The sequence below is a fragment of the Pelodiscus sinensis genome, chromosome 5 (genome assembly GCF_052426305.1).
Source record: "Pelodiscus sinensis isolate ZL-2025 chromosome 5, ASM5242630v1, whole genome shotgun sequence".
Classification (NCBI taxonomy): domain Eukaryota; kingdom Metazoa; phylum Chordata; order Testudines; family Trionychidae; genus Pelodiscus; species Pelodiscus sinensis.
The window spans coordinates 101,274,098-101,287,205 of NC_143056.1; the positions used below are offsets into that span (position 1 = coordinate 101,274,098).

The following is a 13,108-nucleotide window of genomic DNA, read 5'->3' on the forward strand; positions in this document are numbered from 1 at the left end:
TATGATTGGCTTCCTGTGTTTCTTTTGTCTTCATTTAGGGCCCTATACAGCAGAAATGTTATGCAGGCCTTCTGCGCATGGATGGCTGCCGAAGAGGCTTCCTCACCCTTTTAACCTATTCAGCAGAAATTTGGCATTCCTGTTGAGCTCTTTCTTAGCCATTTCCTCAGGGGCCAGTCCACAGAGAGTCCACAGGGGTAAAGACATCCTTCTAACTCCTCCCTTAACTCACTTCCTTCTCTCCCTAAGGAATACTAATCCTGGTTCATGAGACAAAAATTCATCATAGACACAGCTATCTCTTGATTTCTGAAAGTTGCATCATTCAGCGCTTAGCTAGTGGCTGGAAGGCAGCACAGGGCTAGGTGAGGGGGGTGGGATAGGCACTGGGGGCTCCAGGGTGGGGCTAGTGCTAGGGAGCTCTAAGGGTTGGGGAGCTGTAAAAGGCAGGAGACTGACACTGGGGAATACTGGAGCATCCGGGTTGGGGAGTCTGGGGCTAGTAATGGATGATTACAGGGGCAGGCACTGGGAGGCTCTGGGAACGAAGCTGACACTGAGGGAGTATTGGGGTTGAGTGCAGTAGGGCTCTGGAAACAGGAGGCTGGCACTGGGGATGGGGGCTCTAAGAGGTAGGGGCTGGCACTGAGGTATTTTGGATGGGGGTTGGCCGTGAGGGGCTCTGAGTGTTGGAGGCTGGCACCAGGAGGGTGCAGGAGACTCTGGGGTCAGTGGCTGGTGTTGGGGGGTGTCTAAGGTTTACGGCTGGCACTGAGAGGTTCAGGGGGCCAGGTTGTACACTAGCCCTGGCCCCCAGAGCTGCCGCTGCCATGTGACGACTGCCGGAGCTGAAGCCGGCTCTTTGCAGCAGCTCTGAGAGCCCCGGCTTTTGGCAGACCAGTAACATTTTATTTGCATCTTTGCATATTCATGGCCAGGGCTCGCCAAGTTGCAGCAAGCCCCACTCGCCAGCCGTTGCAGCACGCTGCACATGCGCAGACTCGCCATGGGCTGGTAGATTACAGTAATTGTCAAGCCTTGTTCATGGCTATGCAAATATTCAAATAAAATGTTACTGGTCCACCAGAAGTTTGTGAATGGGTTTGCTGGTTTGCAGTATAAGAAAGGTTGGGAACCACTGGTCTAGATAATATGTAGTCCTGCCATGAGTCCTATGATTCTATTTATTGTCTAACTGGTGATACATGTTCACATCCATTTCCAGAGGCTTATGGGTATAAATATGGTAGCCTGTTAACAACCTGTGTTGTAACCCTCAGCACAGAAGCATGGGAAGGCCTGTCAAATGGATATTTCTAGCCAGCAGCCAAGCCATAATGCCCAGAAGTTATGCAGAGGTATGATCAGTTGGCAGCCTCTCGATGTATATTGTGTCGATTAGAAAATAATTGTGAGTGCTTACAACAATATGGCAGTTTTGCTAATTTATAGGTGTCAACAATAGATGACTTTAGTAGATAGCTAGCACGTTCCAGGAAGCCCCTGTAGCAGCATCCTATTGGGACCACATCTCCTTATCTGATTTTGTTTGATAATGGGTCCCACAAACTGCTTGCATGAATGGAATGGAAGATGACGGCACCTGAAAACAGTCCAAGCAAGGTGGCAGAATTCAACATACAAAGCTTTGGGCTCACTGAGAAGCTGAAGACATGATCAATGACCAGTGTTTCCTCCAATCTTTCCCATTCATGTGCGGAATACATTTTTATGTACACCACTGGTAGAAACAAAACTTAGCTGTGAGTGCTCGGCTAATCATCAGGGTGGCATTTGAATTAGAGATGTGAACGAGTAGTCAACTACTCAATTAACTGATAAGTCTAAGTCAATGGTTCTCGAATTTTTTGGCCCTTGGCCCACCTGGCTCAGTGCAAACCATTCCAGTGACCACCAGTTGCTAATGGAAACTTACCATTAATTACCTAATTATAAGCAATTTTGCTAATGGTGTAACTCAGGAGAACCATTTAATTTAACCAGTAAGAAAGGAAATATTAAATTAAATTATTAAACAGATTAAGCATTTAGCTTTCTCATGATAGTTTACCAATCTTCATTTTAAATAATGTGAAATATTAATTTATGTTCAACACAAAAGGTTTTGATGTTTTCTTTATTTATGGCAGGGGCAGGGAAACTTTTTTGGGCTGGTAGCCACTGAACCACAGAAAAATCAGTTGGGAACCACACAAGTGAGAAGCAAAACAAAACCTTCCGCCACCACCCCCAAACTTTCACTCATGTGGCCCCCAACTGAGACACCTCACTCCCTTGGTGTTCTAGCCCCATGGAGTAAGGTGGAGGACCACTGGCTAAGCTTATCAGTTAATCTAGTCGACTACTTGCATCCCTCCTCCCGCTCCCTCTTCCCCCGCTCTCTGCCTCTGTGTCAGAGGCAGCAAGGGAGGGGCAGTGGGAGTCAGCTTAAAAGCTGGTTCCCCCCAATACCAGCTCTGCAGAGCCATCTGACCCTTCTGGATGTTGCTGAAGCAGCTTCTCTCTGCAGCCAGCCCTCCCTTCCCCCCAGCAGCCTCAGTGCGAGAGGAGAGCTGGTTTTTAAACTGGCTCCAGTCATGGAACAGCTCTCACCTGGCTCTCTGGGCTGCTGCCTCTGATACAAAGGCAGCTGCACAGGATGACATGGGGTTCCCCAGGAGTGGGGCTGGAGCACACTGGATGCCGGCCCTGCCCCCGGGAAGCATAGAGTGGTTGACTAACCACTAAGAATTCATGCAGTTAGTCAACTAGGGTATGTCTACACTACCAATCTAGTTCGAACTAGGGTGGTTAATGTAGGCAACCGAAGTTGCAAATGAAGCCCGGGATTTAAATATCCCGGGCTTCATTGCATCTTGCCGGGCGCCGCCATTTTTAAAGCCCCGGTAGTTCGGACTCCGTGCCCGCAGCTACACGCGGCACGGAGTAGGTAGTTCGGATTAGGCTCTCTAGGTGTACCCTCTCTAGGTGTACCTAGAGAGCCTAATCCGAACTACCTACTCTGTGACGCGTGTAGCTGCAGGCACGGAGTCCGAATTATTGGGGCTTTAAAAATGGCGGCACCCGGCAAGATGCAAATGAAGCCCGGGATATTTAAATCCCGGGCTTCATTTGCAACTTCGGTTGTCTATATTAACCACCCTAGTTCGAACTAGGGTGGTAGTGTAGACATACCCCTATTCTGTTACCTGCTGTCTGTCATCCCTAACTTGAATTTCACCTGAGTGGCTGCACAACCGCACGGTTTACAGGGGACATTGTCAGTGACACTTTATGCCTGTCCATAACAGGCCAGAGCCAACCCTGCACTTTGCTCCACGTAAACTGGACTTGGAAAACAGAGCCCTTGTTCTTAGCTCTAGTGACACAAGTACACGAGTGGCTTGCCAGAGCCCTCATGGAACTCTGGAAACCAGCATGACAGTGTCTGTTAGCAGAGGTCATACATGCCCTTCCATCTAACCTATAGTTCCCTCGTCCAGGGCAATGGGCCGCAGAGATCTTGTCTATAGAAAAGAGAAGTCTGGCAGAATCTAGCTGATATTGTTGCTATTCTCTATGCCAGTGGTTCTCAAACTTTTTGGCCCATGGGCCACCCAGCTCAATGTAGACCTTTGTGCGGACCTCTAGCCAACCACCTATGATGATAGAATGATGCGGGAGAGGGTGAAGGTGTGGGGTTTGTTCAGAAGGTAGGGTGCAGGAGCGGACTGGGATTGAGGGGTCTAGGAATGAGAGAAGGTGCAGCAGCAGGGGGAGTGTGTGGGGTCCTGGAGGGAGGGAGAGTGCAGGAGGGGGTGGGGGTACAGGATCTGGGCATGAGGAATATGGGGGGCACTTACCTGGCTCTGTACCTCCCAATGCTTCCAAGCACCACCCCCACTGCTCCCATTGGCCATGATTCGAGCCAATGGAAGAAGCAAGGAAAACCTCCAGGTGAGCGGTTTCCTATGCTGCCTTTCCCCCAGCCGGGAGGAAGGGGCACAGCAGCATGCAGAGCTGCTTCCTTCCCGCATCTTGCCCATGAAGCTCAGCACCCTCTCCTCTGCAGCAGAAAATGCATCTGGCATTTCAACCTCACAGATGTGGGGGCCACGGGGCTGGACTGTCAGCACAGGCTCCCCAGTGAGTGTGGGGAGGGCAAGCCCTGAGCCCACAGCCCACCTTCAAGATGGTCACAGACCACTAGTGGTCTATGGATCACACTTTGAGAACCACTACTATAAGCCAATGCTCAGCTGAGCTATTCAGCGGTCATTCATGTGGGTCACTTTGTATGTATCTGAGCTACAGAGAGGCGTATATGTGTAATTCCCAGGAATCAAGTGGAGAGGGTGCCCAAAGCATCCAAGCTGTGCAAATATTTATATAAATAACATATAATTTTGGGTCCTGAATCAGGATTAGGTTAAGTTCTAGAAGCTTCTAGAACCTCTGTAGGCAGAGCCGTAGAACTCTGAATATTTGCTAAATAGGATCCTCAGTTTTCAAACAGATGTTTCTAACTGTGTGATGAGTGGTTTGTTTTAAATAGTCTAACAGTATCAACAACACCCAGAGACCTTTGGTGGTGCCGACAAATTACTGGTAGGGATACTAGCATTGCCCAAATTCATTCAGTCATCACTGTTTCCAGAATAGCTTGGTTTAACGCCATGCCTGATAGTGATGGAAATCAGCAAGCAGTGTGATTTGCAGCTGGGTGCAGCAACCAGTTTGATTCTTATATTCAGTATTTTCCAAACAAAAACAGAATGCTGTGATGGATATTATGGCAAAATACATTTCTTCATGATTGTCTGGCATTGCACATTCAGACTGTGCTCATGGCTTGAGACCCCAGAAGTCCTGGTGTCCCCTCTCATCCTGTACAAAACATAAAGTTAACATGGTTCCTTCCCAAAGAACTAAGAATCTAAGAAATTAAAGGAGTTACTTACTGTGGGTCAATTGTGAGACAGGTATGACAATCTTAGTGACACAATGTTCCTCCAACAAGAAACAGGATTATATTTGCATTTTATATAATCTGTAAAGCCTCATGTGCTGTTCACTGATCAGTTTCCAACAGCTCTCTCTTAGGCTATGTCTACACTACAGGGTCCACACCTCAAGCACGTTTTTGCACAAGAAAATATACAGTAAAATGGCAGAACAGAGGGGTTTTTGCAGTGTAGGTATACCTCTTTCTATGAGGAATAACTCCTTTTTGCACAAGAGTTCTTGCACATAAAGGTGTGTATGAACGGGCAACAGAGGTTTCTTGTGCAAAAAGAGCCTATCACAAAAAACACAGGTGCTTTGATGGCCATTCTGTGAACAGCAGTCAGAACTTTCTAGCACAAGGGTGTCCATGCAGTGTGGACGCTCTCTTGCACAAAAGCACATCGCTTTTCTAATGCTCTTTTGAGGTGTGGACGTGCTTTTGTGCATGAAGTTTTTGCGGAAGATCTCTTCCGCAAAAACCTTCTTACACAAAAAGCCTGCAGTGTAGACAAAGCCTTCGGGTGCATCTACACAGCACCCTAAACTCAAAATAAGATACACAACCAGAGTAAGAAGTCCTCCAGCTCGACATGATTCCAAAATAATGGCTTGCTGTGTAGACGCACATTTTGTTATTTTGAAATAACATCATTTATTCTGAAATAACACTGCTGTGTAGACATACACTTAGTTATATATATGTAACACTGAATAAAAAAGATTTGTTCACCTCTGTAGAAAAGTTGCAAATCACAGGTGGCACAGAGGTTTCTTGTGCAAAAAGTTTTCATTTTAAATTAATTTACCAACAGATACTTCATAGGACCTTCCTCTATAATTTGCACAGGAAATAAATGGAGTACCTTAGATGCCACTATGTGATAATTGCTGACAAATGTTCAAAGGTGATCACACATCTGGGCAGTACGACACTAAAAATACCACATCCAGGAACAAGAACCACTGCGATAAAAAAATATTTTCACTATTTCTTCAATGGTAAAGCCTTTCTAGCATCCTTTAATTTCAAGGATTTAGTAAAAACCCTAATGTTAAAACACACACACGCAAATGTGTGTGCATTTGTGTATGAGCAAGATGCACTGATGCATAATGATGCTTTCCTTTGTGTCCACACACTTTCTTGTATGTTCATTAGGCATTTTGGATTTACAACTGAGCTCATGCAAATACACGCAGGTAGATCTGAGCACATGCTTACAAGTCTGGTCCAAAATTTGCAAGAATGTCTGTCTGTTTCTGTCTTGCTCGACTTTCAGGAAAAGCTGTCTGAGAGGCTCCTGGGTATTTGTGGGCCTGTGGCATGGTGACACTGTTCTAGTCTGTCATGCTTGAACCTCATTTCAGGCAAAAGCCTGTTCTCCTTATTCAGGCAAACCTCCCAGGGGGGCAATGAATTTGGTCATATAAGAGAAATAATTTGATTCCCTGGACAAGTCAGGACATCCACCACTGCTTCGAATGCAAAGCAGTCAGGTCCAGTGATTTATCCACTGTCACTACAACCCCCAGGATAGTGCCAGGATTGGTAGCTGCAGTGGAAAGGAAAATACCTGTATTACAGAGAAATACAGAAAGGGAGGGCAGGGAAGAAGAAGAGAGAGCTTCATGGTGGATATGAAAATACTCACACTGCTTTGCATCTCCAACATGTTAAAGGAGCACTCTTATAGACCTAAAAGTTACATATTCAATATTTTTCCTGTTCTCATTATTTTATTGCCATTCTCACATTATTTGATGTGTCTCTTAGAATCATGGGGCTTGGAAGAGACTCCAGGAAGTCACTGAGTCCAACCCCCTACCCAAAGCAGGACCAACCCCAACTAAATCATTCTAGCCAGAGCTTTGTCAAGCCAAGACTTAAAAATCTCTAGGGATAGAGATTTTACCACCTCCCTGGTGAACCCATTCCAGTGCTTCACCACCCTCCTAGGGAAATGGTTTTTCCTAATATCCAACCTAGACCTCCCCCACTATCTTGAGAGCATTTCTCCTTGTTCTGCCATCTGTTATTACTGAGAACAGCCTTTCTCCATCATCTTTGGAACCTCTGTTCAGGAAGTTGAAGGCTGCTATCAAATCCCCCCTCACTCTTCTCTTCTGTAAACTAAATAAGGCCAAATCCCTCAGCCTCTCCACATAAGTCATATGCTCCAGCCCCCTAATCATTTTGGTTGCCCCCTGCTGGATATTCTTCTATGCGTCCACATCCTTTCTGTAGTGGGGGGGGGGGCTCAGAACTGGACACAGTACTCCAGATGTGGCCTCACCAGCGCTCAATAAAGGGGAATGATCACTTCTCTGGATCTGCTGGCAATGCTCCTCCTAATACACTGCAATATTCTGTTAGCCTTCTTGGCTACAAGTGCACACTGTTGACTCATATCCAGCTTCTCATCCACTGTAATCCCCAGGTTCTTTTCTACAGAACTGTTGCTTAGTCAGTCGGTCCCCAGCCTGTGACAATGCTTGTGATTCTTCCGTCCCAAGTGCAGGTCTCTGCACTTGTCCTTGTTGAACCTCGTCAGTTTTCTTTTGGCCCAATCCTCCAATTTCTAGGTCACTCTGGACCCTAGCCCTATCCTCCAACATAGCTACCTCTCCCCCTAGCTTAGTGTCATCCACAAACTTGCTGAGGGTGCAATCCATTTCCTCATCCAGGTTGTTAATAAAGATTTTGAACAAAACTGGCCCTAAAACTGACCCGTGGGGCACTGCACTTGATACCAACCACCATCCAGACTTTGGGCCATTGATCACAACCCGTTGGGCCTGACAGTCTAGCCAGCTTTCTATTCACCTTACAGTCCATTTATGCAATGCATACTTCCTTAACTTGCTAGCCAGAATACTGTGGGAGACCATGTCAAATGCCCTGCTAAAGTAAAGGTATAACTGCCTGAGCTTTTGGAATCTACAGATGACATGAGAATCCCAGCTTTATTTTAAGGGGAGTTTCTAGCTCGCTCAGTTATGGAGAAAGTTCTTGGAAACCAGAAAACAAAGAAAAAGAGCCCAACTTATTTTATTACAACCCATGACTTTTTGGTATCCAGCTCAGGATGCCTGAACACTGGGGGGTAGCAACATATAAAAGTTGCTCACAGTCTGTTAGCACCACACTGTGAATATTATTAACATTTTTCCTTTTTCATAATTGATGTGTCACCATTTATAATTTCTGTTTACCTTTGTACTTCACTTAGCTTGAATAATGAAATACACTAAAACAGTGAGTTTCATGTTGTGGTGCTCTCGCATTAACAAAATGCTACTGTGTTTGGGTTTCCAACTCTGCAGGGCAGCACTATACTAAGTGGTGTACCCTAGAGATCATGTTTAAATTCTTCCACAGAACTAACAGGAGAGTTAGGGTGACTATCCTGACCCTGAGATAGTTGACCCCTTTTTGAATCATTCCTCCTGAGGTAATTTGTCACTACAACTCATAAAAATCCCAAGTCCAACCCTTTTTAATTTTTTTATTTATTTGCCTTTGAATGGAACAATTTGCTCCAAATAGAAGGTACAATAATTTCAAGAGAGGAAGCTCCCTCCCCAAACACATTCCAACAAGATTGTCACCTTCACTGTACACCCGTGTTGTTGCAGGTTAGAAGAGAATATTTTAAGAAGCCCCTTTTTAAAATAATGACACTACATCACTGCTGCACATGAATTTTAATGTTAAAAAAATCTCTTTTGAAATTGAAATTACAAAGCACTAAAAAGATTTATATAAACGTTTCTTCTTTTGCTAAAACAAACCGTAAATGTGGGCCTAATGTATTTGACAGTGAATGAGTGTGTATATAACTCCATTGCTGGGGCAACAGATGCTTCCTGAGCAGAAATCAGGCACGTAGCAGAGAAGACGCACGTGTCTTAAGATGATGGTACCTGTCCATTTCAGCTGATCCATGGAATAGCAAGAGCAGTAAACATGAAAGAGGTAGTGACAGACTGTTACTCAGGGGCTTGATCCAACTCCCACTGGAGAAAACAGAAAGAGTCACCCTGTCTTCTGCAGAAGTTCGCTCAATCCCAGAGAGAAGCAATGAAAGGAAAGAGATCCAAAGAATCATAGGAAGACAAGTGGAAGAGAGTCATTCTCATTTAGAGGTGGTATAATTGAAAAACAGGTATATTTAGAAGGAGTTTTAAACCAAGGATGATCTAGATCTAAATTATTATTCAAGACAGAAACCAAGAGATATGAGTTATATGCCACTCAACAATGTCAAAATGTAACGAGAAACAGAATTATTGGAAATGCTTTTAAGCTTAAAACATCAACTGATTAAAAAAGTCAGAATTTTAAAATCGTGTATTGATTGACCTACTTAGAAATACAGTGCAGTTTAGTGTACTATTAAAACATTTGGTGTTTCAACTGAAGAGAAAAAAGTACAACTTAAAGTAGACAGAATTGTCCTTGTCAAGGCAGGTCCCCACTTGCATTCCAAGCTGTAGAAGGTGGGGGCCCACAAAAGACCTTAAATACCTTGCTTCTGCCTACAAAAACTCCCCAACGCCACCAGTTTCATGCCCGTTGCTGCCACCAACAAGTGTAAAACAAAGACCCCTTCTTCTAAAATCCAGAAAGAAGCACTTGAACTTCTTCCAAAGGTGTGCCCCCCTCCCCCCCCCCCGCCAAACTCTTTTACCAAAAGAGAGCTTGAGAAAAGCAGAAAACAAACTGCAGTCTCTGATAGCTGACCTCTTAGTCTTAGGCATACATAGGTTACGTCTATACTACAATCCTCTTCCGCAATAGGAAATGCAAATGGAGCGCGTATTTGCATATGTCACACTCTCATTTGCATTTCCTCCTAGGATCCCTTTCGCACAAGAGGCTTTTGCGCAAAAAAGCACTGTGTAGATGGCTCCTTTTTGCGCAAAAAAACCCTTTTGCGCAAGAGCCATTCTTCCTGAATAAAGTAAAGTGAGCAATCCATAATACAGTAGAATGTAATAAAGCTCATGTGCAGGTGAAAACAAAGCAGAACAGGATATATAACAGATATTGAAAACTTTCTCTTTCTGTTGTCATTAATTAACTGACAAAACTTACAACATGTGAACAAAGTTGTGTAAGTGTAAATAATCCTGTGTAAATGGAACTGTGACATTTATGGACTTTGCTGACTTTATTCAAGAATTGCATTAAAAGGTGATTTCTAATACAGTGGGTTGGGCAAGGAACTACAGTTGGAAGCACTCCAGGGTCCTGCACTTCTCTGAAAGGACCTCCATCTCCATGAAGGTACATGAAATTTTGGAATCCAAATGGCAATGATGGACCACATCCAGGAAGAGTAACATCAGGAATACCAATCTCAGCTGCTAACTAAGAATTAACTGACCTGGCTCAAGAGGGGAAGAACATAAAGGGGACTGTAAGCATCTGGGATGTTTGTTTTGTCCATTTCTTTATGTTCCTTTTTTCCTTTGGCCAAACTCAGACATCCCTATGACTGGAATGTTATGTTCAGTAGCATGGTGGCCAGTTGTCATTTATTTTGAAATATTCATGGCAAAGGTATGTAAACAGACCAGTATAGTTTTGAGATATCTTTGATTTTACCACACATGAACATTGTATTCTACTTCACTAGCTCTTGTTCAATGAGTAGTCCTGGTATGTCTGTGTTTCATGTCTAATTTTAGAAAGGGGAGCCACATCTTGATCGGGGCTCTTTCAGCTAGGTGGATCTTATCTTTGTTTAGTGGAGATCATACATGGTTCTTTTGCAGTAGTGTTTTGAGGGATAAAGTAAATCAATTTAAATTTTGTTAATTTTATAAAAAAGTATATCATTCTTCTACACACAAGTAAATGTACTGTGATTTATTTATATAGAGCTAATCTTGCTAAGACATTGTGCAATTGGTATTTATTCCTATTTTGTATTTATATATTAAAGTTTAAGTGAATGTTTAAAGAACTCCTGGGTAATACTTTTAGAGATGTTTTAATTCAGTGTTTATCAACAGGAACACTCGTACAGTTCTGAATATTTGTTTTTTTACACAAAATGGGCATGGAGCGCATGTTGTAGATGAAATAAGAGACACACAGTCACACACTTAAAGGGGATCAAAGAGGAAAAGCAAACAGCCTTCTGCAGAGTGAAGCGCAACTGAAGGGCATGCTGACTTGGCTATACCCGCCATATTACAGATTTGTATCTCATTTCCTAAGTGTATGGTTTTCTTGGTGAAATTAACTAGACCACTACTCTTCTCTATCAGCGCTTGCAGCGCAGCGCAGAGAAACTGCCATCTGCGCTGAGGTAGAATGCAGACACTCATGGAAAAGAGTGCGTAGAACTAGGAGACTGGCATGGCCAAGTTATATCTAGCAGCACAAGCAATGTGTGAGAGAGGCATGCAGGGTCAAGTTCCCCCCTGCAGGTTTCTGCTCTGAGGGGGAAGAAAGAGGGGCTCTGTCCTCCCACTGCATCTGCCCCCTGGCATGTTTCACCCCTGTCCCTGGAAGCTGGGCCAAGGCAAGGAGGTGGAAGGGGCAGGACCCCCTGCTTCTCCTGTCCACTGCTCTGGGACATGGCTCTGTGTGGCTCATGGCAGTTTCTGGTCTCCCCTTGGACCCATTTACTAGGGGAAGGGGCTGAGCAAGCCAGAATCCCCTCTTTCCCCTCCCTGCCCTCACACATTTCTAGCTCGGTCAACCCTTGTCACTGGCAGCGAGACCCAGACGCGGAGCAGAAGCTGCTGCCACCTTCCTAGCCAGGCATTCACTCAGGCAGCTACCACGCTGCACAGGGCAGCAGCCCTGAGCAGCACCCTTTAGTAATGTGAAAAGTGGCTCTGTTTTGCTTCCCTTCCAAGCCCAGTTACCAGGGAGAGAGAGAACGCTGGGGCGACAGGGAGCATGGTGGGAGAAGGACAGAGCTCTCCCACACTGCTGGGGCAAGAACACTGAGATCTCTGGGCTGGGTTGCTTGGGAAGGCACTGGGACCAGGTTCCCTGGCCTGTGCTCATTCCAGGCTGGGGCTGGCCCCAACCATCCCGGAGGCATGTGCTCCCTGGTCCTGTGGCCACAGCCCTCCTCCAGAAGATGGCAGGGTTGGCTGCTCTGGCCCAGGGAGTTGTTACTAAAGTTCCTCCCAGATGAGACAAACCAGGCAATCACATGTCTTCCCCTTTACATCATGCCCCGCCGAGTGGCAAGAGGCATGAATCATCTCTGCCACGTAGGGCCACATCCACTTACAGCAATGTTCCATTCCCATCCGTAAGAGTTCTACACATGCATGAAAGCTCCCATGTTGGACCTCACTGAACAAGAATCCATCGAGCAAGCTCACCATTTGGAAGATCTGTGCCCACCTGTTTCCTTTACATTAATACACATTCTGTGGCTGTACAATAGCAAGTGAAAGTCATTTTAAAACAGCTTTGTATAACACTGCTCTTTCAACTTTTGGAAAAGCCCAGGAATGCAAGAAGAATTCTGAGCAGAACCTGAACTTGATGCTATCCTTACTGTGAACAAGCGGGCTAGTCCCCCTCTCTCGTGGGGTCCCACTCACTTTCCTAATTGGCTCTCTGCTCAGAGTTTTTCACAGGCCACCCTGCCCCTTCGGCAGTCTGTTAGAGTCTCATCTTCCAATATCTCATACATTGGCACCCACCCTTGGCAGACGGGGTAGGGGGACCCGGACCCACCCTCTCTCACGGGTCCCAGAGCCCTAAGGACAGGCACAGACAAGTTCCTGTCCAGCTGATGGGGATTCCTGCCGTAACTCGTCAGCCCGCAGGCCTTAACAGGGAATCCCCGCCCTGGGCTACTTCCTACCCTGGCTACAGCTCGGGGAGGTCCGCACGCCTCCCAGCCATCTCCTCGACCACAGCAGATGGCTCACCAAAGTTGGCCGAGCCCTACCACTCTCCCTCCCACTCACTCATGGCGACCGTCCTCTCCTTCTTCATCTCCCCTTTTCTCCTGTGTCCATGTCCTTTTGCAACTCCCGCTTTGTCTCTCCTGCCCACCCATCCCTGTGACATCACTGCTACACACCCCACCCTCCCCACCCCTCTCGCGTCATTCCT

The 13,108-nt window shown here is 45.7% G+C and overlaps 1 protein-coding gene across 3 annotated transcripts in view; it reads left to right on the top strand.

Moving 5' to 3' along the window:
* Positions 1 to 13,108, top strand: part of SYT9 (synaptotagmin 9) — a 171,999-nt gene extending 158,891 nt beyond the window's left edge. The window contains exon 7 of one of the 3 annotated variants that reach the window (XR_012903592.2): positions 39 to 53. Coding sequence is in view for 2 of the 3 variants with exons in the window: in XM_075927823.2 (XP_075783938.2) it covers positions 39 to 146 (108 nt within the window). In the remaining variant the exon portion in view is untranslated. Of the gene's footprint in view, positions 1 to 38; positions 2,808 to 10,220 lie in introns of those variants that run through there. The other 2 variants (XM_075927824.2, XM_075927823.2) reach the window with 2 other exon arrangements.